This window comes from Panthera pardus, unplaced genomic scaffold (genome assembly GCF_024362965.1).
Source record: "Panthera pardus isolate Hobbes unplaced genomic scaffold, ASM2436296v1 HiC_scaffold_22, whole genome shotgun sequence".
NCBI lineage: Eukaryota > Metazoa > Chordata > Mammalia > Carnivora > Felidae > Panthera > Panthera pardus.
Genome location: NW_026526788.1, coordinates 24,400,102 through 24,427,754, shown reverse-complemented (window position 1 = coordinate 24,427,754; position 27,653 = coordinate 24,400,102). Strand labels below are relative to the sequence as shown.

Sequence of the window (27,653 nt, the reverse complement as noted above, 5' to 3'; positions counted from 1 at the left end):
GACTGAGTCACCCAAGTGCCCCCCTTGCCTTTTCTGATTAGATTTTTAGATGAGCTAAACTTCTCCTTTTAGGAATAGCAAAACAATGATTGCTAATCATTGTGAAGTACATGGTGCCATACTGTCTTCCTTAGCAGTACTAGGTAATTAAGATGTTCTGTGTATGATCCCTAAGAGTTGTAGTTTTAACTCCTTCTTTTTTTCTGAATAACTTAACACATTTCTCATATATTTGCATTTACTCTACCAGATCCTAATGAAGAGAACAGATAGATTTAAATAGGGGTCATATGATAAAAGATAAGTCACTTGGCAGATCTAAGTCTGTTAAGGTATAAGATTTGTTGATGTTACCAGTTTGCACTGGATTTCTGAGAAGAGAAGTATAGTACACTAGTTCTCCAAGTTCATACTTTTATCATCTCCGTAGCTGGAAATGGTGGAAATTGGAAATAGTGAAAGTCAGCCCCAAGTAGTACGCGGTGTGATACTAATTTTGAAATTATACTTTCATTTTATACTTTTTAAATATTTTATTAAAGTTAATGTTCACCATGTACAATCAGGATAGTTATTGGCACAATTGTATATATACTCCAGCTCAGTATTAGTTGGTACCTAGGAATTATTTTTAGTAGAATACTACTTATTTAAAAATACTAAGCCAGCATATAATTTTATGTCCTCCTTAGGTTGAACTCCCTCTCCTACCAGGAAGGGGGAATACAAGGTAGAGTGAGACTGCCATAGGGGAGTACTCATTCAGAGCAAGGAAGTTGGTGGTTTTTTGGTCTCATTTTTTTTTTTTAAACAGGGGCTGTTCTGAACGAGCATTTTCAGTTGCTGCTTTGGAAAACATTAAACAGTTCCTAGGCCTTCTTGAGTTTGTTCAGTTGTAAGTTTGAGGAAGCTGCAGTTAGTAAATTGTGGTTGGCAGATGCTGTAAGCAGGTGACTCAGTAGGTTGAACTCATGATGACTCAACTGTGTTAAAACCATGCTGATAAATAGCTTGAAAGAAAAATCACCTTCCAAACTTTTGAACTGCCATAAAAAGTTCAAAACTATTATTAAAGGTATCACAAAGAATATTAACATGTGGCTTTAGAAGGAAACACCTTTCCCTTCAAGTGGTTTTAAAAGTTTAATTGTTCTGATTTTTGCTCTGTAGTAATTCTGAGCAGACTTTACACCAGTGACACTTAGCAACTTGTAGTTAAAAATGCAGAAGTATTGCAGGTCTGCATAAAATTTAAGCAAGAGAATATTTCTTTGAAAGCTTGATTTCAGCTGGGAGATTAGCAGAGAAACCCAAATGGTGTTTATTTTTTTAGATTTTAGGTTTAAGTAATCCACACCTAATGTGGGGCTTGAGACCATAACCCTGAGATCTAACGTCACATGCTCCACCAACTGAGCCAGCCAGGCACACCCTTTAATTAATATAATAAAAATAATTTAGTTAGCTTTTTATTTAACATTGATATAATTGAACAAAATGAGGCAAGATAAGTAGTCATTTTCTTATGATTTGATGTAATAGGACATGTATGTTAATATAGTATGTCCCATTCTAAAATCCTTTTTGATGGTTTAATAAATTAATTATATCTGATAAATCATATTCTATATTTTGCTGTTTATGATATCCATTCCAAATCTTACAATACCATATTCCTGTGAACTGATCCTTTTTTTAAAAAATTTTTTTAATATTTATTTTTATAAATATTTAATAATAAATATTTAATATTTATTTTCGAGACAGAGAGAGACAGAGCGTGAGCAGGGGAGGGGCAGAGAGAGAGAGGGAGACACAGAATCTGAAACAGGCTCCAGGCTCTGAGCAGTCAGCACAGACGCGGGGCTCGAACTCACAGACTGCGAGATCATGACCTGAGCTGAAGTCAGACGCTTACCTGACTGAGCCACCCAGGCGTCCCTATTTTTTTTTTAATGTTTATTTATTTTTGAGAGACAGACAGACAGTGTGAGTGAGGGAGGGGTGGAGAGAGGGAGAAATAAAACATGAAGCAGGCTCCAGACTCTGAGCTGTCAGTACAGAGCCCAGTGTGGTGTTCAAACCCACAAACCATGATGTCATGACCTGAGCCGAAGTTATACTCTTAACCAACTAAGCCACCCAGGCACCCCTGAACTGATCTGTATTTAAAATAAATAATTTGGTTTGTTGGGGTTTCTTTCACTTTTTGTGAGTATATTACTAATAAAGTTACTGGAAACCCAGCAGAGAGCATTCAAAATTTTGATTCTACAAGTAGATGGTTTAGGAAAAGTTTGAGCGGGAGGAGCTTTGACATTAGTCAGACCCTTGCAGAATTTGCCTTCAGCCATGTGATTAAGGGCAAATTATCTAGTCTTTGAGTATGTTTCCTCATCTGTAAAATGGAGAGCATGTCGAACTAGCAAAGGGTTTGTTACATTTAAATGAAATTAACATTTTATTTATTTATTTTTTTTTTTTTATTTATTTATTTTTTTACCATTTATTTATTTTTGAGACAGAGAGAGACAGAGCATGAACGGGGGAGGGGCAGAGAGAGAGGGAGACACAGAATCAGAAGCAGGCTCCAGGCTCTGGGCCATCAGCCCAGAGCCTGACGCAGGGCTCTAACTCACGGACCGCAAGATCGTGACCTGAGCCGAAGTCGGACGCTCAACCGACTGAGCCACCCAGGTGCCCCTGAAATTAACATTTCTATCAGTTCTGTCAGTTACAAAATGTTTTTGTTGATTTTACTGATGAGTATAAATAATTTACACTTAAATAGATATTTTTTAAAGGTTGAAAATAGATTTGCCCCATAAATCATACACAGTTAATTTGCATATAGTTAAGTTATATTGAACCTAAGGATGCTACTCAGCTAGGATGATTGAAGACTGGTAATGCCAACAGTCCACAGAGTCTTTAAATTTTGATTTTGTAATGTTTTGACAGGTAACAGTTGTGAGTGTCATACTATCTTCATTTTGCTTAAATTTGAGTTAAGTTGCAAAACCTATCATTGGAGGTGCTTTTTTTCAGGAGTGGCCATATAGAGATAAACTTTGTATGGCCCAGGGTACATAAAATAAGTAATTTTTCTATGAATAATTGAGAACTGAAGAAATTTAGTTTTTTCTTCATTATATGGGTTTTCTTAAATTGATATGTTGTCTAAATACTTAAAATAGGCATTTAATTCTCTGGCACAGGATCTGAAATGCCACATCCAATTTTTTACGATGCATATAAAATATTTTATTTTACATGGGTACTGTCTAAATTACCTTATTTAAAAAGTCGTTTATTTGCACGTGTTCTTGTTTTTTCCCCCTGAACACTCACCAAATGCATTGTAAAGTGTTTCTTTTTGTACCACAGCCTCTCAATTATTGAGGGAAAAAAAGTATTTCCTCTAGCTCAGTGAAATTTAAATTTTATGACTTAATATTTATCAAAAATGTATTATAAAATTAAAGATTTTTATTTTTATAAATATCTTTTGTAAGACATTCAGTTGAACCTCTTTGGTATAATCAGTGACTTGTTAATAGAATTGCATTTAAAATAACCCATTCTTTTTGTAGGCCTTTAACTATTTTTAGAAACAAATTATGTTTTATTTTATTTTAAAATTTATTTATTTATTTTGAAAGGCAGTACAAGCAGGGGAGGGGCAGAGAGAGAGGGAGAGAGAGAATCCCAAGCAGGCTCCACACTGACAATGCAGAGCCGCACATGGGGCTTGAACCCACAAGCCATGAGATCATGACCTGAGCTGAAGTCAGATGCTCTATCAGCTGAGCCACACAGGTGCCCCAGTAACAGATTTCAAATAGCAGTGTTTTTAAGTTTCTGATTTTAGTAATTTAAAAAAATTATCTAAGGAGTTTTATCTTAATTGGGAGATTAAGAGAATGCAAAGAGTATTTTCAAGTATATCAATATCAACAAAATGTCTGAGCTAGCTAAGTTTCTATGGAATGTACTCATTGTCCTTAACTATCAGATTTTATTGTATTTGTTATTGAAACTAAGTTTCTTCAGTTGGAACCTTAATGTATAACAAAGGAAATTATTAATATGAACAAATTGTTGACATTCTTTTGCATTTTAAAATTAATTTCTTTTATCACGACACAGATCTATTTATTTTATTTTATTTTTTATATGAAATTTGTCAATTGGTTTCCATATAACACCCAGTACTCATCCCAACAGGTGTCCTCCTCAATGCCCATCACCCACTTTCCCCTCCTCCCCACCCCCCCATCAACCCTCAGTTTATTCTCAGTGTTTAAGAGTCTCTTATGGTTTGCCTCCTTCCCCCTCTGTAACTTTTTTTTTTTCCTCCTTCTCCTCCCCCTTGGTCTTCTGTTGAGTTTCTCAGGATCCACATATGAGTGAAAATATATGGTATCTGTCTTTCTCTGCCTGACTTATTTCACTTAGCGTAACACTCTCCAGTTCCATCCACGTTGCTACAAATGGCCAGATTTCATTCTTTCTCATTGCCAAGTAGTATTCCTTTGTGTATATAAACTACATTTTCTTTATTCATTTGTCAGTTGATGGACATTTAGGCTCTTTCCATCATTTGGCTGTTGTTGAAAGTGCTGCTATAAACATTGGGGTACAAGTGCCCCTATGCATCAGCACTCCTGTATCCCTTGGGTAAATTCCTAGCAGTGCTATTGCTGGGTCATAGGGTAGGTCTATTTTTAATTTTTTGAGGAACCTCCACACTGTTTTCCAGAATGGCTGCACCAGTTTGCATTCCCACGAACAGTGCAAGAAGGTTCCTGTTTCTCCACATCCTCTCCAGCATCTATAGTCTGATTTGTTCATTTTAGCCACTATGACTGGTGTGAGGTGGTATCTGAGTGCAGTTTTGATTTGTATTTCCCTGATAAGGAGCGACGTTGAACATCTTTTCTCGTGCCTGTTGGCCATCTGCTTGTCTTCTTTAGAAAAGTGTCTAATCATGTCTTCTGCCCATTTCTTCACTGAGTTATTTGTTTTTCGGGTGTGGAGTTTGTTGAGTTCTTCATAGATTTTGGATACTAGCCCTTTGTCCGATATGTCATTTGCAAATATCTTTTCCCATTCCATTGGTTGCCTTTTAGTTTTGTTGATTGTTTCCTTTGCAGTGCAGCTTTTTATCTTGATGAAGTCCAAATAGTTCATTTTTGCTTTTAATTCCCTTGCCTTTGGAGATGTGTCAAGTAAGAAATTGCTTCGGCTGAGGTCAGAGAGGTTTTTTCCTGTTTTCTCCTCTAGGGTTTTGATGGTTTCCTGTCTCACATTTAGGTCTTTCATCCATTTTGAGTTTATTTTTGTGTATGGTGTAAGAAGTGGTCTAATTTCATTCTTCTGCATGTTGCTGTCCAGTTCTCCCAGCACCATTTGTTAAAGAGACTGTCTTTTTTCCTTTGGATACTCTTTCCTGCTTTGTCAAAAATTAGTTGGCCATACGTTTGTGGGCCCAGTTCTGGAGTCTCTATTCTATTCCATTGGTCTATGTGTCTGTTTTTGTGCCAGTACATGCTGTCGTGATGATTACAGCTTGGTAGTAGAGGCTAAAGTCTGGGGTTGTGATGCCTCCTGCTTTGGTCTTCTTCTTCAAAATTACTTTGGCTATTCGGGGTCTTTTGTGGTTCCATACAAATTTTAGGATTGCTGGGGCACCTGGATGGCTCAGTCGGTTGAGCGTCCGACTTTGGCTCAGGTCATGATCTCGGTGTCCATGAGTTTGAGCCCCTCATCGGGCTCTGTGCTGACAGCTTAGAGCCTGGAGCCTGCTTCGGATTCTGTCTGTCTGTCTGTCTGTCTCTCTCTCTGTCAAAAATGAATAAACTTTAAAAATTAAAAACAAATTTTAGGATTGCTTGTTCTAGCTTGGAGAAGAAAGCTGGTGCAATTTTGATTGGGATTGCATTGAATGTGTAAATTACTTTGGGTAGTATTGACATTTTTAACAGTACTTATTCTTCCAATCCATGAGCACGGAATGCTTTCCATTTCTTTGTATCTTCTTCAGTTTCCTTCATAAGCTTTCTGTAGTTTTCAGCATACAGATCTTTTACATCTTTGGATAGGTTTATTCCTAGGTATTATATTTGTTACTCAAAGTTTCTTCAGTTGCAACTTTAATGTATAACAAAGGGAGTTATTAATATGAGCAAGTTGTTGACATTCTTTTGCATTTTAAAATTAATTTTATTTTTAATAAACAATATAATAAATTAATTGTCTTTTTACTATACATACATATATTTTTTTTAAATTTATTTTTAAGCACTCTCTATACCCAGTGTGGGGCTCGAACTCACAACCATGAAATCAAGAGTCTTATAATAGGGGCACCTGGGTCACTCAGTCAGTTAAGCAATCTGACTCTTGATTTTGGCTCAGGTCATAATCTCTCAGTTTGTGGGTTCAAGCCCCACATCAGGGTCTGCACTTACTGAACAAGGCCTGCTTGGAATTCTGACTCCCTCTCTGTCTGCCCCTCCTCACTTGCTCTTTATCTCTCTCTCAAAATAAATTAATAAAAGAGTCTTATAATAGATTTTGATAGTAATGAAACATGACAGTAATTCTGTAATATTTTATTTTTATATTTATTTTATATTATATTATATATATTATATATTTTATAATATATATTATATTTATATTTATTTTAAAACATAGACTCTTCTTGTCCATGTGTTATTGTTATTTGTTCATTTATTTTCTTAGATTCCTCTAAAGTTAATTGTGTGGAAGACTATGTACGAATGATCTCATGTTTTACAAAATCTCAAACTATAATGACAAGGATTGGGGGGAAATGGTGTTCACAGAATAGGTTGTTTAAACCTTATGCAAATTTTTGATGAGGACAAACCTAAGTAATAATCTTATAACATTTTATTTCTTTCTTTTTAAATGTTTATTTATTTATTTTGAGAGAGAAAGAGTGTGTGAGCGCCAGCAGGGAAGGGGCAGAGAGAGAGAATCCCAAGCAGGCTCCTCACTGTCAGCACAGAGCCTGACAGGGGGCTTGACCTCACAAACCATGAGATCATGACCTGAGCTGAAATCAGAGTTGGACACTTACCTGACTGAGCTATCCAGCACTCTTGTAACAGTTTATTTCTAATAAAGTTAGTTAAATATAGTACTTTGCATTTAAGAAAAGGGGGAAAGTTGCTTGAAAAATAAGAATGTGTAAGGAAGAATTGAGATTGCTGAATTAAGGAATCAAGGCAAAAGAAGATTGGGGCAGTCTAATCAATATGAACTTGTAAGTCAGCATGTGGTCACATTAGAAACTAAGAGAAGAAAGTGAAATGGATGAGTATTGTATCTAGTACGATGTTCAGCTTTATTCGTGTACGTAGCATTCAACTACTTCATAGTGGGTAGTGCAAAAAAAAAAAAAAAAAAAGGACATGTGAACCAGCATTACTTCTATGTTATATACTAACATCATTCACCTATGTTTCCAAGTCCCTTCAAGCCTATTTGAGTTATAGAAAACAATATTGCTTCAGAATAGGATGTGTAATCAAACTGCCTTTCAGAAAAGGCAGGTTTTTTTTCTCTTACGATTAGTGTTTATGTATGTCTTAATTTTGCTTTGTTAACCCCAGTGTCATAAATTTTTTTAACTTTAACAATCTGATCAACCAAAATATTAGAATATATTTAAATTTTGTGTTTCCTGAATAATAGTGAAATAGAACTTTTTTCAGGGTTTTTCTCATATATATATTTTTAAACAAATTTTTTAATGTTATTTTTGAGAAGGAGCAAGCAGGGGAGGGGCAGAGAGAGGGAGACACAGAATCTGAAGCAGGCTCCAGGCTCAGAGCTGTCAGCACAGAGCCCAATGTGAGACTCAAACCCATGAACCATGAGGTCGTGACCTGAGCTGAAGTCACATGCTCAACCGACTGAGCCTCCTGGCAGGTGCCCCTCTGCAATTAATTAATCTTGAATAATTTAGGAAAGTAATGGTTCTTGAAAATGTTGTATTACTCCCTTTCTGGTTGGAAAAGTAGTGACAAAAAAGAATGTTATTGTGATTGTATTTGTAATCTTTTAATCCAAGATACAGTATTTTTAAAGCTGTATCCATTTACCTAAGTGAGTATTCTTTGGGGAAATATTTTAATTCCAAGTTATAAATTCAAACCAATAATGATAGAAAATTATATTAAAATACTTATTTTCATGAATTTTGTTTCCCTGGTGTGTTTATTGTGATTTGAGATGTGTCTTTTAGTTAGACATGAAGTCTGAAGCTTGGTTCTATTTTATTTAGTCTGTTTTTATCAGTATTAATATTATAAGCAGTGTTTTTGTCAGGGAAAATGATTTTACTCTTTACCCAGAGAAATATATTTGATAAATAACATAAGTTATCATTATGCCATGAAGAGTTTGAAAACAGTAGTAATGCTCAGGGTGCCTGGCTGGCTCAGTCAGTAAGGTATGGAACTCTTGATTTTGGGGTTGTGAGTTCGAACCCCATGTTGGGCATAGAGTTTACTAAAGAAAAAAGTAAAATAAAAAAAATTTTTTAAGAAAGAGAAACAGTAATGCTCAGTTCAGCATATTTTATTTATACAGATTAATTGGACACATTTTTAACTATAAAGAATTAACCAAAACTATGGCAACCTTTTCTGAATTGGGATTCTGTTAAGTGTTCAGTTTAGGTTTTACTTTTTTTCTTTTGTATTGATAATTTTTGGTGAAAGTCTTCAGACCAAAGTCAGTTTTGCAAATCAGAATGTGTCAAAATTAGCTAATGAAGGGCATAATTTAAAATGTTCAGTGGAACACTGAAGTTAGAACATTCACTGTAGTTAGAACATTTCTCACTTTAAATGATATTTATAGTAACATTTGAGTTCCCCAGAATTATGGATTGTCATATATTTGAACAGAGGAGATATTTTTTAAGTAAATAGTAAATGAACTTTGAAATTCATTCAGTGATGAAGATCTATATAATGAAAATAATATTAGAATGTTGTTTCACGTTATCATATTTCAGTTGGTACAAAACTGGGAAGTCATTAAGACCACAGAAACATCATAGAACTATAACTATACATGAAATTAAAATGTCTTAAGACTTTTTAAAGATTAAGAATGTTTTCACTGCTTTATAGTTTCTGGCAATATATACTTCTCTTAAATTAATTTTAACCATTTCCTTTGTAGTTATTAATGAATTAAGTAATGGTAAATAGTACCAAGTGAAAGTTTCAAGGGGAGATTCCTAAACTTTTGGATTGGTCTGTAATGACTCTTTGCTTACAGTGGCAGAAAGCTTCAAGGTAGATTTTTGAGGATGATTCTTCTCTCCCCTGTCCCCTACCCTCTCTCAGTTAAAACTCAAGGATCAAGCTACATAAAGGTTGTTTTTTTTTTCTCCCCCAAGTGTAATTTGGGAGAGAGTAAGAGCAGTAGAGGGTTAGGGGTAAAGAGAGAGAGGGGAAGAGAGAATATCCCAAGCAGGTTCCATGCTGTGAATGTGGAACCCAACCTGATTGCCAGTTCCACAATCTGAGATTAGGACCTGAGCCACCAAAACCAAGAGTTGGACACTTAACTGACTGAGCCACCCAGGTGTCCAGGGATTAGTTTGTTGTTGTTGTTGTTTTAATGTTTATTTATTTATTTATTTATTTATTTATTTATTTATTTAGAGAGAAAGTGAGAGTGATGGGGGGAGGAGCAGAGGGAGAGGGAAAGAGAGAATCCCAAGCAGGCTCGGTGCTGTCAGTGCAGATCCCTGCAGGCTGAGTCCCACGAATCCTGAGATCATGACCTGAGCTGAAATCAAGAGTAGGAAGCTTAATCAACTGAGCCACCCAGGTGCCCCATACGGGTTTTATAGATAAAGGTAAATTATGTTATTGTTGCAGAAGGCCAAATATAGTTGTTGTATTTTTTTTTTTAACATTCATTCACTTCATAAAATTGCTTTTCTGAAACAAGGAGCCACGAGATGTGGTGAATACAGGCACACATCAGAGATATTGCAGGTTCGGTTCCAGACCACTGCAATAAACTGAATACTGCAATAAAGCAAGTCAAGTGATTTTTATGGTTTCCCAGTGCATATAAAAGTTATGTTTACACTATACTGTAATCTATTTAAAGTGTGTAATAGCATTATGTCTAAAAAAGGCCAACATACATAGCTTAATTAAAAAATATTTTGCTAAAAATTGCTAGCCATCATGTTCACTTTTAGCTGGTTGTAATCTTTTTGCTTGTGGAAGGTCTAGCCCCAGTTTTGTTGGCTGCTGACTGAGCACAGTGGTAGCTGTTGAAGGTTGGGGTGGCTGTGGCAATTTCTTTAAATAAGACAACAGTGACTTTTGCCATATTAATTGGCTGTGTTTTATCGCTAATTTCTCTGTAGCATGTAATGCTATTGGATAGTATTTTACCCGACTGTGTTTTATCACTATTTTCTCTGTAGCATGTAATGCTGTTGGATAGTATTTTACCCACAGTAAAACTTATTTTAAAATTGGAATCAGTCCTCTCAAACCCTGCAGCTGCTTTATCAATTAAGTTTATATAATATTCTGAATCCTTTGTTGTCATTTCAACAGTCGTCAGAGCTTCTTTACCAAAAGTAGATCCCTCTCAAGAAATCTCCTCATTCATTCAAGTTTTATCATGAAATTACAGTAATTCAGTCACATCTTCAAGTTTCACTTCTAATTCTAGTTTTCTTGGTATTTCTGCCACATCCGTAGTTACTTCTGTCACCGAAGTCTTGAACCCCTCAAATTTATCCATGAGAATTAGAATCAGCTTCTTTTGAATTTCTGTGGATGTTGATATTTTGACCTCTTGCCATAAATCACGAATGTTCTTCATGGCATCTAGAAAGGTGAATGCTTTCCAGAAGGTTTTCCATTTACTTTGTCTAGATTCACCAAAGCAATCACTACCTATGGCAGCTATAGCCTTACAAGATCTATTTCTCAAAGAATAAGATTTCAAAGTTGAAATGACTCCTTGATCTATGTGTTGCAGAATAGACGTTGTATTCGCAAGCATGAAAACAACATTAACGTACATCTCCATCAGATCTCTTGGGTAGCCAGGTGCATTATCAGTGAGCAGTAATATTTTGAAAGAAATCTTTTTTCTCAGCCATAGTTTTCAACAGTGCACCTAAAATAACAGTAGACCGTGTAAACCTATGTGCTGTCATCCAGGCTTTGTTCCATTTATGGAACATAAGCATGGTAGATTTAACGTAATCCTTAAGGACCTAGAATTTTCAGAATGGTAAATGAGCATTGGCTTTAATTTAAAGTCATCAACAAGACGCCTAGGTGGCTCAGTTGGTTAAGTGTCTGACTTAGCTCGGGTCATGATCTTGAGGTTTGTGAGTTCAAGCCCTGTGTCGGGCTCTGTGCTGACAGCTTGGAACCTGGAGCCTGCTTCAGATTCTGTCTCCCTCTCTCTCCGTACCTCCTCTGTTCTCTCTCTCTCTCTCTCTCTCTCTCTCTCTCTCTCTCTATCTCTATCTCTAAGAATAAGTAAATATTTAAAATAAATACATAAAGTCACCAGCTGCATTAGCCCCTAACAAGAGTCAGCCCATTCTTGGAACATTTGAAGTCAGGCATTGACTTCTCTCTAGCTATGAAAGTTCTAGATGGGATCTCCAATAGAAGGCTGTTTCACCTACATTGAAAATCTGTTGTTTATTGTAGCACCTTCATTCATTATCTTTTAACAAAGTCTTCTGGATAACTTGCTGCAGCTTCTACATCAGCACTTGTTGCTTCACCTTGCACGGTTATGTTATGGAGAGGGTTTCTCCCCTTAAAGCTCATGAACCATCCTCTGCTAGCTTTAAACTTTTCTTCTGCAACTTCCTCACCTCTCTCAGCCTTCAGGGAATTGAAGAGAGTTAGGACCATACCCTGGATTAGGTTTTAGTTGAAGAGAATGTTGTGGCTGGTTTGACCTTCTGTCCAAAAAACTACTAAAACTTTTCCCATATCAGCAATAAGACTATTTTGCTGTCTTAATCATTCGTGTTTTCGCTGGAGTAGCACTTTTTTTTTAAAGTTTATTTATTTTGAGGAGGGGGGGGAGCAGGGGAGGGGCAGAGAGAGAATCCCAAGCAGTCTCTGTGCTATCAGCACAGAGCCTGACACAGGGCTCAATTCCATGAACTGTGAGATCATGACCTGACCTGCAATCAAGAGTTGGACGCTTAATGGACTGAGCCACTGAGGCGCCCCTAGAGTAGCACTTTAAATTTCCTTCAGAATTTATCCTTTGCATTCACAACTTGGCTAATTGTTTGGCATAAGAGGCTACCTTTCAGCCTGTCTCAGTTTTCGTCATGCCTTCCTCACTAAGCTTAATCATTTCTGGCTTTTGATTTGAAGTGAGAGATGTGTGACCTCTTTTCACTTGAACCTTAGAGGCCATTGTAGGGTTATTAATTGGCCTGATTTCAGTATTGTTGTGTCTTAGGGAATATGGAGGCCAGAGGAAAAGGAAAGAAAAAGGGAGTGGCTGGTTGGTGGAACAGTCAGAACACACGCATTTATCAATTGCATTCGCTGTCAAAATGGGCATGGTTCATGGTGCCATAAAAGTTACAATAGTAACATCAAAGATCACTGAACACAGATCACCATAACAAATATAATATTAATGAAAAATAAATATTCTGAGAATTACCAAAATGTTTTGCAGAGACACGAGGTGAGCAAATGCTGTTGGAAAATTACACCAGTGTGGACTTAGTCAAGACAGGGCTATCACAGATCTTCAATTTCTTTAAAAAAAAAAAAAAAAAAAAAAAAAAAGGCAGTATTCCTGAAGCACAATAAAATGAGGCATGCATGTAAAACAATCTAGAAAGATTAGTAGGTTATTTTAACCTGGACAATGTCAGAAAGGAGGTTTTCTAGAAGGGTGATACGTTTATTTTCATAATAATGTATTGACAAGATTGTTAAGACTATGGCAAAAAGACTTTAGAAGAAAGAAACAGTATAAACGTAAGCCCTTAAGATGAGTAGAAGAAAGAGTCTATTTTTTGTTTTATGTGCTTGTAATCATAACCTAAGCCCCACTTACGGATTCATTGCTGACCTCAGGTTTGCTCACTGATTTCTACAAGAAGTCAATGCCTTTGATTGTGTTTGGCAAGAATTTATTAAGGCCACCCAAGCTATTTGCAACAGGTCATTGCTTCTAATGCTTGCTTTTTTAGAAGTGAGGCTTAATTTTCATTGAAGTCTGTTTTCTCAAAAAAGAAATCACACAAATTAAGGATCAGGGCTCAGTGAATTATATATTTCTGGTTCAGGTACCAGCTTATTTCTGATTCATGTACATTGTGGTCTTGCATAGTGTTTCTGTTTTTTTGTTTTTGTTTTTTGTTTGTTTTTGGTTTTTTAGTGTTGATATATGTCTCCAACATTCTTGACTCTAAAATATTGATATTTTAGGGCACCTGGGTGGCCGAACATCCGACTCAGCTCAGGTCATGATCTCCTGGTTTGTGAGTTCAAGCCCCACATCAGGCTTACTGCTGTCAGTGCACAGAGACAGTTCAGATCCTCTGTCCCCTTCTCTCTGCCCCTCCCCCACTTGCACTCACTCTCAAAACTAAATATTTAAAATATTGATGTTTTATTTATATACAGGTAATCAAGTAGCTACTAAATTATTATAATTTAAACTTCTGCCTAAAGCTTATAATTTTAGTAATGATAATAAATCCCAAAGACTCAACGTCTTATCATATAATGTGTTGTAAAGAGTTTAGTCACCAAAATTGATTCACATTTATGTTTTGGAAACATTTTAGAAGTAACAGCATTATTTTTATTCAGAAAATACCAGGTAAACTATTTGAAAGCAATTGATCATTTCTCTCAGAAGTATATGGAGACAATTTTGTGGCAAGATGAAGTAACATTTTCTTCCTCTTCAGCCCTAATGGTTTTCTTTTTCAGAGTATCCTATAGTTAGTGCTTGGAGGACATAAAAGAAACAAAGAATTTTTCTCCATATATGTATCCCTCTTTGGGTCCTCCCCTCCTCTGTGTTTTGTTTTGTTTTGTTTTTCAGTGAGTATCTATGTTCCTTATAAATAAGATTAAGTTAATCTCCCCATACAGAAACAGTTATATTACCTCCTCATTGAGAAAACACTCAGTTTTCAATGTTTTTTTTTTTTTAACGTTTCCTCATTTTTGAGAAACAGAGACAGAGCGCAGTTGCGGTGGGAGGAGTGCAGAGAGAGAGCGGGAGACACAGAATCCAAAGCAGGCTCCAGGTTCTGAGGTGTTAGCCCAAAGCCTGATGCAGGGCTTGAACTCACAAACCACAAGATCATGACCTTGGTAAGTCAGTTGCTTAACTGACTAAGCCGCCCAGGCACCCTCAATCTTTTTTTTTTTTTTTTTAATAAAGATTTATTTCTTTATTTTGAGAGAGACAGACAGCACGAGTGGGGGAGGGACAAAGAGGGAGGGAGAGAGAATCCCAAGCACACTCTGTGCTGTCAGCACAGAGCCTGACGTGGGACTTGAACTCAAAAAATTGTGAGATCATGACCTGAGCTGAAACCAAGAGTTGGATGCTTAACCAACTGAGCCACCAAAGTGCCCCCAATCTTTTCTCTTTTTTAATGCATATTTATTTTTGAAAGAGAGAGAGAACAGGGAATGTGTGCTGCACACAAGCAGGGAGAAGCAGAGAGAGAGGGAGACAGAGGATCTGAAGCAGGCTGTGTGCTACTAACACAGAGCCCGATGTGGGGTTTGAACTCCCAAACCGTGAGATCACGACCTGAGTTGGATGCTTAATCAACTGAGCCACCCAGGCACATCTCAGTTTTCAATCTTAACTTCTAACCAGAGATTTAAAAAATTTATACCTCATGTGTTTATAGTCCTGTAAACTACCATTGTGATTACAACTCAAAGCTCCAGTTGTGTTTACATTTCTTATTTTATGAAAAGGATGAAACATTTAGCTCTAGGATCCTATGCAGTTAGTAGAACCTTCTGGATATTAGATAATTTGTTATTCTCTTGTGATTAAGTGATGATGCTGTGAAATGGATGGAATTGAAAACATGAAAAATGTGGGGGGAAACCACAGTGGTGTTTTCATTTTATGCCTGGACAAACTTAAAATGACTTCCTATTGACATGCTGGATATCGTCTTAAATGACTAGAAGGCATCACTTACCTTTAGGCCACAATGTCTGATGAAGATACTTATAGAAAAGTTAGTTTTGAGAAGAAACATAATACACCAAAATATTTCTAATTTTCTGTAAGTTGTTGACTGAAATTGTTTTGTTTGGATCAGTGTAGGGTGAAAGCCGTTCATCATTTTTTTTTTTTGTTTTTGTTTCTAAATAAAAATAAAACTAATGCTGAGAATATTGTTTAAAAAACATATTTAAAAGTTATCAAATATTGAAATGTTGGGGACTGCTGTTTGTCTTGGTACAACAGAATCATTTTTAACCAATAAAAATACACCTAAATGTCACTTAAACTTTCTGAACGTTACTCCCATTTCCAGAACTGTTTTCCCATTGGTGGCTATTAATTGAAAATAGAATTTAGGGGTGCTTGGGTGGCTCAGTCAGTTAAGCATTAGACTTTGGCTGAGGTCATGATCTCCCAGTCAGTGGGTTTGAGGCCTGTGTCTGACTCAGAGCCTAGAGCCTGCTTAAGATTCTGTGTCTCCCTCTCTGTCTGCCCTTCCCCCACTCATGCTCTGTATCTCTCTCTTTCTCAAAAATAAACAAACATTTATTTTTAAATTAAAAAAGAAAAGGAACTAGAAGTTAATTGTAGTGACGATTTACCTCATTTTTTTGAGAAATTAATAGAAATTAGATTTTTTGATTTCAGGACATAATTTAGAATGAACGTATCACATTATTTCCTTGATTATATGAGTGAAGAAAGAATTGTGTGGATAATAGAAAACAGTCCATTCTCTCTGTCATTTGAATCTTTATGATTTTAGTTTTTTTAATGTTTATTTATTTTTGAGAGAGAGTGTGCAAGCTCACAAGCGGGGGAGGGGCAGAGAGAGGGGAAAACACAGAATTGGAAGCCTGATGTGGGGCTTGAACCCTGAACTGTGAGATCATGACCTGAGCCAAAGTCAGACACTCAACCAACTGAGCCACCCAAGCGCCCCTATGATTTTGTTTTTGAAAGATAGATATTATGTTTTTTTGATTTAAATCATAGTCTAGATTCTAGGCTTCTGAATTAACCAAAATAAACCAGGAATTATGAAAATATGTATACACAGGACTTAATTATCTATGGATTTTAATTATGTAAAACTTTTAAATCTGTATGTCTTAACATATATGTACAGAAATTTTAAAATCTCTGGTATTCTTAACAAGTCAGACATGTGAAGCATAGGATTAATGTTGGAACACTATCTTTAGGAAAATTTTCTCTTTTCAGTGCACATACCTGTTTTTACCCTCCTGTGAAGTCCACAGATGTGGATGGTACCAATCTTTGTATTTAATGAGTATAATTCCCATTGTCCTAAGAGAATTAAACTTTATCTTTCAAAGTAGGTGATTTTTCTACTCTGAAACCAGATATGTTGTTATATTTGGAACACTAAACATGGCACAGGAATATATCAGGGAAACTTCATTTATTTGTGAAAGCTTTAAAAAATGACTTACCTAAGTATATTTTTTCTTTAATTATTAATGAGAAGGATTTGGTCACTGAGTTATTTTCCTGTTATCGTGTGTGTGTGTGTGTGTGTGTGTGTGTGTGTGTGTGTGTGTGTGTGTGTGTGTAAAATGCAGCCATTTATGGAAATAGAGTTTACAGTCAATTTACCATCAAATTGCATTGCCTTGATTAGAAGTTTCTAATCTTGCTTTGTACCAGTAATTTATTCTTATTTTAAATCCTGGGTAGGCAGACTACTACCACATGCCAAATCCATCCAGACACCTGTTTCTATAAGGCCTTTTCTTTTCTTTTCTTTTCTTTTCTTTTCTTTTCTTTTCTTTTCTTTTCTTTTTTTGCTGGTAAAATATTTAGGTCTTTTACATTTTTAAACAGGAAAAGAGTGAAAGGAAGAATAATATGTCATGGCACGTGAATGTTCTGTGACATTCAAGCTTCACAGAATGTCAGTAAATAAAGGTATTAGAAAACAGCCTTACTCTTTCATTTGTGTATTGTTCATGGTATTGTTTGGCAGCTTGTGGTGCTACAGTAGTAGAGTGGAGTCCTTGCATTGGAGATAGTATGACCCTCAAAGCCTAATCTACTTTTACTCTCTGGCCAAGTTAGGAAAAGTTTGCCAACCCTTGGTTTAAATCATGAAAATATGTGGAGGCTTTCATTGATAGATTTAGTTAAACTGCAGATGGTTTAGGCAACTCTGCTTTTTCTTTTTTAAGATCTTTGTAGTAGTTCTCAGACTAAGTAGATTTCCTGTTCAAGTAAATCCTTACTAACAAAGTGGATTCTTTTATAAGTTATACAAGAATTGTTGTGATAGCAGTGGATGTCACTATTGACCTATGTGGACTTAACATTCATGTTTTTTAACTGTTGGCTAGCAACCCCAGGGATCTAAGGACCGGCAATTATTTGTAGTTTTGCTGAAGCATGAATTTAAATGATGACTGTGGGAAAATGGCATGGCAATGAATGTTCAGTTACTTTACCTGACATTCAACATACAGGTAGTTGCTTTTATGAATAACTCTGATAAAATACAATCAAGTGTCATTTTTTTTTTATGGGGAAGTGTGTGTAATATGGGATTTAAGAGGTTACTACAAAGGTCAAGGATTTTATTGTAGGGGAAAAAATCATTCCATTACTAAGCCACATATCAGTATCAGTTTGAAAGCAGGTATTAGGTCATTCTGTAACAGAAATTGTCCAAAGGGAGAGAAACTTAGTTTTGTGATATTGTATTCTAAAATGAAAGTGCTATTCTAGACATCGGTTAGGACTTAAGAGCAAATCTGTTATAATTAAGCCAATCCGCTCAGTCACCTAGATAGAAACTAACAGCTGGTATATTCTCTGATTCAAGCCTCTGTTGGCTGTTCTGTCAGTAGTTCCATCCAGAGTGTATGTGACATAAAGAAAATATTTGTTGAATCAGTAAGGAGCACTGTGTTATGGTAAGATAAATCATTTCCTTATTATCTTAGAAAATTTGTTCACATATATTTTGAACACTGTCATAATATTCCTGTTCTTAAACCTAGTCAGGCATATCTGAATATCTTAGTCCTGTGATCTTATTTTTTATGCTATTATAATTATAACAATGTAAATTAAATATAAATTATAATTTTTTTCCTTTGAACTGGAATGAAGTAGAGAATTGGTTCAAAAATAAGGGTAGTACAGTAGTCTTAATGTCAAAGTACAGATTCTAACCTGATTTTAAAATTTTTTATATTTTGAGGAATACTTTTTTTAAAAAAAATATTCCATCATATTCTTCTCTACACAAGAAAAAAAATCTGGTGTTTTTTTTTTTATTACCTCAGATAGTAATTTAGGGCAGTGTTTACCTAGAAATATACCATTTCAGAGTCTGTAGGTCATGATGAAGTCATATTGCCAAAATATTCTCTTTTATGCTTTCTGATTGTAAGACTGCATCAGTTTGGGTCACCTGGGTGGCTCAGTCGGTTAAGTGTCCGACTTCAGCTCAGGTCATGATCTTACACTCCGTGAGTTCACGCCCCGCATCAGGCTCTGTGCTGACAGCTCGGAGCCTGGAGCCTGCTTCGGATTCTGTGACTCCTTCTCTCTCTGCCCTTCCGCCTCTCACTCTGTCTCTCTCTCTCAAAAATAAATAAACATTAAAAAAAAATTAAAAAAAAAAACTGCATCAGTTTAACATCCAAAGTCTCCCCTCTTAGATAAGTGTTAGACTGTTGCTACCTATGAATTTCACATAACTAATGTGAGGGGGGGTTACAGAAAGATAACTTCCACCTGACTCTGTTCAATTCTTCACTTGACCCATTCTGACTTCATAAGATAAAGTTGCCTTTTACTTCTTACATATAATGTGAAGAAATATATCAAATTTTGAAAGGCAGTTATAGTAAACAGTCTTATTCATTCCTTTTCATTGTACTAACTCAGGGGAGAAAGAGTAGGTGAAAAGAGCCTGAGCTCTCTAGAGTTACAGAAGTAGATTAAAATGCTGTATCTCTCCATCATATCCTGATTATATATCACCATGGACCTCTCTGGGTATATAACATGTAAATGGGCATAATAATTTAGACCTCAGAAAAGTGTTGTAAAAGTTGATTTGTATGGAAGCACCTAGTATGGTAGCATGGTATCTGCCATGGTAAACATGCAATCATGTTAGCTGTTGTTATTTATAGTCAGGTACCCCACTGATGTTTAATTAGAGCAAGCTTCTGCTCTCTTTGCAAACAGAGGAACAGCACACAAATGAACCGTAAAGGTCCAGAACCTAATCACTTAAGGCATTGTTTAGAACTTTCCTGTGTTTTCTATATAAGCTTCTAGTTAAAACAAATCTTGTTGATCTGGTTAAGTCATTTGCTGGAGGTTATAATTCATAGAATAATATATTGGATAGAATTTATGGAGGAGAGGAGATTCACAGAGGGTGCTGTTGCTTCACTCTCTGGGTGATTTGTTTTGGGGAAATTAAAGAATACGTATTATTTTAGTTAGTCAATATAAAAATTATGTGTATAGGTAACTTAATTACTAAAAAGTGAAGTACTGTGTAATTTTTTAAAATCTCATACCAACTCAGGGCACAGCTGAAGTTCTTTATTAACCAGTTGTATTCCAAAAGATTCTGAATAATCATATTAATAATTAATACTAATTACAGATCCTTAGTTTCAGTTCTCTGCGAGTTTGCCTTATAGACTGTATCTGATTTTTAGCACTTTCACAAAATTGTTCAAGTCAATAAATGGAAAAAAAAAAAAAAAAAACACCTTGTTTGGCTACCTGGTAGTGGCTCTTGTAAGATTTGATCCTTTGTCCTTTAAAATGGGAATGATGACTACAATAGAAATACCTGTAACTTAGCACAATTCAAAAAGGAGTACTCCGGCAACAATAGGACTGTCATAACTGGACAGTATGTTGGGATAATTTTCTTGGATTTTAACTAATTTAGTAATACATGTCATCCAATACCATAGATAATTAAGAATTAGATGTCTTAAGAAAGCTAATTGTAGTTATTTTTTAAAAAATCTTATTGTAAAAACACATTCATTAAGATGGAAAGAGGCAGATATTAGTGACTGCTTTATAGATGAGGAAATTGGTCCATAGAAATTTGATCTATAAGGTCATTTCAGTAAATAGATTCAAGTTGTCAGTTTTTAATGGGGTGTTTTTCTCACTAGAAATGGGTCATTGTTGAGGAGATATTTGTATGTTTAATGATCCTGGAAATATAGCCTGTTATCTTAATGTTTTAAATAAAATATAAATAAATATTGAGCAATTTATATATCCCAGTAGGTGTGTTTTTTTTTTTTTTTTTTTTTTTAAGTAAACTCTACACCTAATGTGGGGCTTGAACTTGTGACCCCGAGATCAAGAGTCACATGCTGTACTGACTGAGCCAGCCTGGCCCCCCTACGCCTAGTAGTTTTAAACTGTGAAGTTTCATGGGTTTCTTTCTTTTTTTTTTTTTTAAATGTTTCTTTATTTTTGAAAGAGAGAGAGAGAGAGACAGCATGAGCAGGGGAAGGAAGGACAGAGAGAGAGGGAGACACAGAATCGGAAGCAGGCTTGAGGCTCTGAGCTGTCAGCACAGAGCCTCACTGGGTGGGGTGAGGGGGCTCGAACTCACAAACTGCGAGATCATGACCTGAGCCAAAGTCAGATGCTCAACCGACTGAGCCACCCAGGCACCCCTCTTTTCTTTTTAAATGTTTATTTACTTATTTTTGAGAGAGAGAAAGAGAGGGAGACACAGAATCCTTAGCAGTCTTCAGGTTCTGAGCTGTCAGCACAGAGCCCAACACGGGGCTGAAACTCATGAACTGTGAGATCATCACCTAAGCTGAAGTCAGATGCTTAACTGACTAAGCCACCCCAGCGCCCAAAACCGTGAAGTTTCAATACAGGAAACTGTTTTTTTAGACCATACCCATGACTGTCTGTGAAGTATTGCCAGTGTTGCTTTAACAGCAGTTTATACCCCTTCTACCCCACAGTATGAAAGATTGGAAGTAGTAGACCATAGTAAACTTAAAATAAGTCAGCAGTGGGGCATCTGAGTGGCTCAGTTGGTTACGCGTCTGACTTTGGCTCAGGTCAAGATCTTACGGTTCATGAGTTCAAGCCCCACGTCAGGCTTGAGCTGACAGCTCAGAGCCTGGAGCCTGCTTCAGATTCTGTGTCTCCCTCTGTCTGAACCTCCCTTGCTTGCACTCTGTCTCTTGCTCTGTCTCAAAAATAAATAAACATTAAAAATTAAAAAAGAAGAAGTCAGCAGTGACACCCAGGTGATTGTGTAGTGTTTTTCTAGACAAGTGCCCATCTTTTTTCCAATTAAATGTCTAGAATAAGGGAAGAGTGGTTATAATAAAGACAGGTGTTTAGAGAAGATTCATAGCTGTGGAAACAAAACCAGAATGCACATGTTTGAAGAACTATAAGGTAGGGAAGTGATTAGACTTGTTTGTTGACTTTGAAGAGTTAAGCTTGGATCTGTGTGTGGAAGCTAAAGTAAGGAAGACTTTGAAAGAACTTGATAGTTGTCAGAGCTATCTGGAAATGGTAATGGTTTTCCTTGGGAGATAGAATGTTTCCTTTGTTTTGTTGTCATAGAATAGACTGTCACCTGGTGTGCATCAAGAGGTTTAGAGTCTGAACTTTTCCATGGTATTTTCTGTTCCTAAAATAAAGAGGGTAAGTAAGTGTGCAGTGTATTATTAAAGGGGTGTGGAAAAAAGGGATTGCTAGAAAGTTTCTTTACAAAAAAGAAGACCTGTCATGGACATTCCACCCCCTCCCCCAAAATGACAGATTTTATCTACATTTTGTATGATACTTTTCCACTCTAGTATTTCCTTCTGTAAAGTAGCATTTCAGTTTATTTGCGAAGGAATATAGTTGATAACTTTGAAGGCCTGTATTTCTTCCTCTTGGTTGGTATTCACTAGGTATAAATGAAATATCAGCGTATTTGCCACACTATTATTGCAAAAATACATACATGATAGCCCCTTAAGGTCATCATGAGATGAGAAGAAAAAGCTTTATTTAGATAAACTTTAGACTAGAAGACTGAAGTATGACCTGCTTGATTAGGGGTCCTTCTTTGTACTCTTCAGCTACTTTTCGACTTTTCCAAATTGCCACATTATTTTTATTCACCAGATAGAATTCCCTTCACTCTGCTCCCTTCTGTTCACTGGTTTCCATGATCTGCCAGTCCACTTTCATAAGGGCCGCCAATTGACAGTGCTGCTTTGTTGTTCTTCCCAGCTCTACTCTAGGGCTCCTGCCGCTGACCTCAAATGCAGGAGCAGCAGAGGTGCTTTGAGAGAGAGAGAACAGAATGTCAAAGAGTCCAGCGGGGGACCAACAGATTGTGGGAAACCATGTGACTGTGTGATTCACATCTCCAAGGAGAGAGAACCGGTTGTTTCTGTGTCTAGATCCACCCTGTTATGAGGATAATACCATCAATAATGTAATTTTAATTGCCTGGATGCTTTGACACTGGGTTTTAGCAGTGAAGTTACTGGTCAGATGAGTTTGAGTAGAACTGAATTTGATGGCATTTAAATCAAGAGAGTGGATAATGACTTTTGTAGTTTAAAACATTTTAGGCATTATGGGAAGAGGGTAATTCATCTATGTATATATGTATTGTCACTAAAATATTCAACTCGATTCTTTTGCTACCAGCCTTAGATGACCTGATGCTATTTGGTTTGTATATTGCTTCTCATCCTGAAACCCTTAAAATTGTGACTTATCTAAGGCCACACTTAAAGTTAGAAAACACATTAGTAAATTTCAAATTTTGTCTAGGATTGTTGTCAAGGATCAAATCTTACATAGGTTAATTTCTTATGCTCTGCTGTTATGTAATTGCTAATGAACTATAACTTATGAATTTGTGTTTTTACATACATTTAGATGAAGGAATTTTCTTCAATCCTTAGAAAATATAGGAGGGAGAGTTCATAATATTAACGTTAGGACAGCGTAACATGGACCTTTCTTTTAATCTGTAATTCTAGGACGACATAGACAGCCTAAACCCAGTTCTCAGGGACAACCCGCAACTTCAGGAAGAAGTGAAAGTCTGGGTAAAGGAACAAAAGGTTCAGGAGATTTTTATGCAAGGTAACTATTTTGAAGTTCTGCATTAAATTTTTTTGGAACTGGGCAGTTTTTCATGTTTGGTTTTGGTTGTTCAATTACATGCAATATAAATAGAAGACCCAGTTTAATATTTTGAGTTCTGTCCAGTCGAGGGAAAATAGCAAAATCATAATTTCAGTAGAAAGCTCATAACTTCACCAGCTTACTAGCTCATCTGAGTTAAATGACTGGCATGAAATTATAACCACACAGGTGTTTTGTTGATAGGAAAATTTCCATATTACAGAATAAAGTTAGGTGTGTCCTTCCTGGAGAAGGAAGCATTGTTTGAGTAAAGGATTGCCCAAAGCCACAAATGATTTCCTTTGAAGAATGCTGTTAGTATCTGATAAAAGTGGCCTATTTCAGTTCACCTTCCTCAGCAATGACCATCATACTAGTTTTAGTTTTGTTTCTTTTTTTAGTAAGTTATAAATTTGTCTATAACATGTGACTTTCAAACCAGTGGGGTTTTATAATTCTTAGTGATTTCTTTTTCTATTTGTAAAATCATATAAGCTTTTTGTGACATTGAATTGAAACTAGGACAGTATGGCATGAAGTATTGATATTTTGTTGAATGGTTTTAAAAAGGAATTTTGTTTTTAAATACCCATATTTATCTCAACCCTCAACTTCCATGTCATTTAACTTCAGTTATAATAGAGATCATCTCTAAGGTGTGGCTACTCTGCTTTGTATGGGTACTTATAGAGCAGATCATCTATGTATTAAATTCTTCTTAGGCTAAATATTCTTTAAAACTTACTATAGAGAATATGAAAAAATGCATAGAAATAGTATATTTCAGCAAACTTCCATGTGCCTATCTTCCAGCCCTAACAGCTATAAAACCTTGGTTGGTCCTGCCCCATCCACGCTCCTGTTTCCTTCCATCAAATTCAGTCATCGCCGAATTTTTTAAACAAAGCCAGCATACCATTATTATGCCCCCCCCAAAATTAATAGTTCTTTAATATTAAATACTGGATACTCAAGTTCAAATTTTCACTTATTTTGTAAATGTCTCAAATGACTTTTAACAGGTTTGATTGATTTTTATTATTTTATTTATTTATATATTTTAGATCAGGGGATCCAAAAAATGTCCACAATTTAATGGGTTGATGTGTCCCATCTCTTTTCCTCTTTTCCTTGCAATTTATTGAAGATGCCAGGCTAATATATTTTAGCAACTTTTGTTTTCTTACCCTATTTATAGAGGTGAAAAATTGAGGCAGTATAGTCCCTGTTCAACCTAAGCAGAATTATTTGAGGCTGACTCTAAATTGTGTTTTGTGGTAGGAATAAGACAGTTAAAAATTGAAAATTGTGCTAATAGAAATTGAAAATTGATCATACTTATTCTGTAAGCTGTTGCTATATTACATTCTTAGAGTCTTATTCTTCCACAGTTAGAAAAGACTAGAGTTTGTATAATCGATTATCATGGCTCCGAATATATTTAATTTATAGGTCAAGTGGAACATTTTCTATACATTTGTTAATTGACTTATATTTCAGGCCAACATTAGCATAGTTTTGTTTTGAAACTGGCAAATAAATATTAAACCATTAATTGGTATGTTAAATGGCTTATAACTGTGTGCCCAGGAATTAAAAATCAATTCATTCCTAGATCTCTCACCTAAATGTTTTATTTGACCTGTCAACTTCATATTCTTAATTTTTATAAGAGGCAAAATAATGAGAATTAAAGAAGGTTAAGCACTTACACATTTTGAAAGCGTTTGTAAATTGTCCATGTATAATGCTGTCATCAAGGTGTATCAGTTTCCATCCGATCCCTCACAGTTCTTGTTAAACTTTTAAATATTTGATACCATTTTAGTACCTGAATTGAAGAAATTTTTATCTCCCATTATTCTCTTCTGTGGACTGACTTTTGTTTTAATAGGTAAATGTGAATATATGCAGATATATATTATTATTATTTAATCCTTCCCTTTAAAAAGTGAGTTTAATCTAAAAGTACACCATAGTTCTTTATTTAGAATGCCTTTTAGTGCCATATTTATAATTCACTTAATAATCTCTGTATGTTGCAAGACTTTGGCAGCTTTTTCTAGCTGTCAACAGAAGAATTAAAATTTGTAGTTGTTATGTAGAGTTTTGGCAACTAGAAAACTCAAGATAATGGAATCCCAAATTACCTTTTCATTTCAGCCACATAGTCCTGTACCCCACACCTATTAAGTAGCTTTGTAGCCTTATGACTTTCTAGATGACTATAACTTTACATTTTATATTGACCTTTTATTAACTCATGATGCCAGAAATAGTCTTTCTGACTTAAAGTATTTTATTTCCATTGAGTTAGAACATATATGTGTAGTAGAGTGTGTGTAATGATAACTTCACAGTGATCTGGCGCTAAGGTATATGTAGTCACTTCTAATACATTTTTTAAAAACCAATATTTGAAAATGATATTACTCATCTATCACAAAGCTCCTGTTTCTCCTAAAAGGTATTCTTCAATGAAAATGTCTCCATTTAAGATACCCCTATTTCTTGTGTGTGTGTGTTTTTTTAAGGTCCTTATTCCTTAAATGGATACAGAGTGAGAGTATATAGACAAGACTCTGCCACCCAGTGGTTTACTGGCATAATTACTCATCATGATCTCTTCACTCGCACCATGATCGTTATGAATGATCAGGTAACTAGTCCAACTAATAATACTTTTGAAGAGAGATACTTACAATTCAGATAGTCCATGCCTCCCAAAAAATGGTTCAATAAGTTTGCAGTAAATAATTTTCATCTCTTAAGTTTTTTCTGTAGTAATATACTTCTAATAAGTTTAAGTGTATCTGATGTTTATTAGAGGTCACTTTAGGTCACAGTGAGATAGTAATACCAAATTTATTTCAACACTGATCAAATAAGTCTCTGAAATAGAAGCATCAAACTCTTTTGAGTATTCTTTTTTTTTAATCCTTTCATCAGCTAATATTTTCTTTCTTAAAATCTATTTTTCTATCTCCAGTAATAAATGTATTTCCCAAATGATTGCTTTTCACTAATGAAAACTAATGCACACCATTGTAGTTCTTTTCAAGTCAAGTTTCATAGTTGGTATGCTCCCTTAAGTATTAAGGATATAAATTTCATATGAAGTTTTTTAAATTTTTTTATCTTACTATTTTTTTAATGTTTATTTATTTTTAAGAGAGAGAGAGACAGTGTGAGCGGGAGATGGGCAGAGAGAGAGGGAGACATAGAAACAGAAGCAGGTTCCAGGCTCTGAGCTGTCAGCACGGAGCCTGACGCGGGGCTCAAACCCACGGACCGCGAGATCATGACCTGAGCCAAAGTCGGACGCTTAACCGACTGAGCCACCCAGGCACCCCTCATATGAAGTTTTAAAGAACAGTCTGAAAGTCTTGATTTCAAATCTTTCAAAGCTGTAGCTAAAAAAAAAAAAAAATATTTACACCTTGCTACCTGAGTGGATTGTGGAGGGTTTCTGAATAATTGAGTACCCCTTTAGAAACAGTTCAAATGCTTTGCTTAAAATTTTAGCCAAATTGCTGAATAAATTATATTGGTTAATTGTATTTATTTGTTTTTCCTAAAATGGTGGCAAACTTTCATTTCTTAATGGAACATAGAATTGCCTTTAGTTTTTAAAATAGTTACTTGTTTAACATGTCTTTTTAAAAAATTATTACCATTTGTATTCATTTACACAATTTTTGTCATTTTCTTCTTAAGTTCTACTTTCCTAGTTTTATTTTATAGCTGCTTTTTGGAAATTCCTTTTTTTTTTTTTTTCATTAAAATATTTATTTTAATGTTTATTTATTTTTGAGAGAGAGAGCGCGCAAGCAGGGGAGGGGCAGAGAGAAGGGGAGACACAGAATCTGAAACAGGCTCTAGGCTCCTAGCTGTCAGCGCAGAGCCCAATGTGAGGCTCAAACTCAGACTGAGATCATGACCTGAGCTGAAGTCAGACGCTTAACCAATTGAGCCACTCAGGTACCCCTTAACTTTTAAATTTTTTCAAAGTTTATTTATTTATTTTGAGAGCAACAGAGGGAGTGGGGGAGGGGTAGAGAAAGAGGGAGACAGAGAAATTCTAAGCAGGCTCCGTGCTGACAGCACAGAGCCCAGTGCAGGGCTTGAACCCATAAAACCATGAGATGGTGACCTGAGATGAAACCAAGAGG

The 27,653-nt window shown here is 35.7% G+C and overlaps 1 protein-coding gene across 3 annotated transcripts in view; it reads left to right on the top strand.

Annotated features, from left to right (window-relative positions):
- JMJD1C (jumonji domain containing 1C) overlaps positions 1-27,653 on the top strand; it is a 261,276-nt gene that overhangs the window by 192,562 nt on the left and 41,061 nt on the right. For all 3 annotated transcript variants that reach the window (XR_008425068.1, XM_053910336.1, XM_019444299.2), the window contains exons 4-5: positions 23,334-23,439; positions 26,016-26,140. Coding sequence is in view for 2 of the 3 variants with exons in the window: in XM_053910336.1 (XP_053766311.1) it covers positions 23,334-23,439; positions 26,016-26,140 (231 nt within the window). In the remaining variant the exon portion in view is untranslated. The remainder of the gene's footprint in view (positions 1-23,333; positions 23,440-26,015; positions 26,141-27,653) is intronic.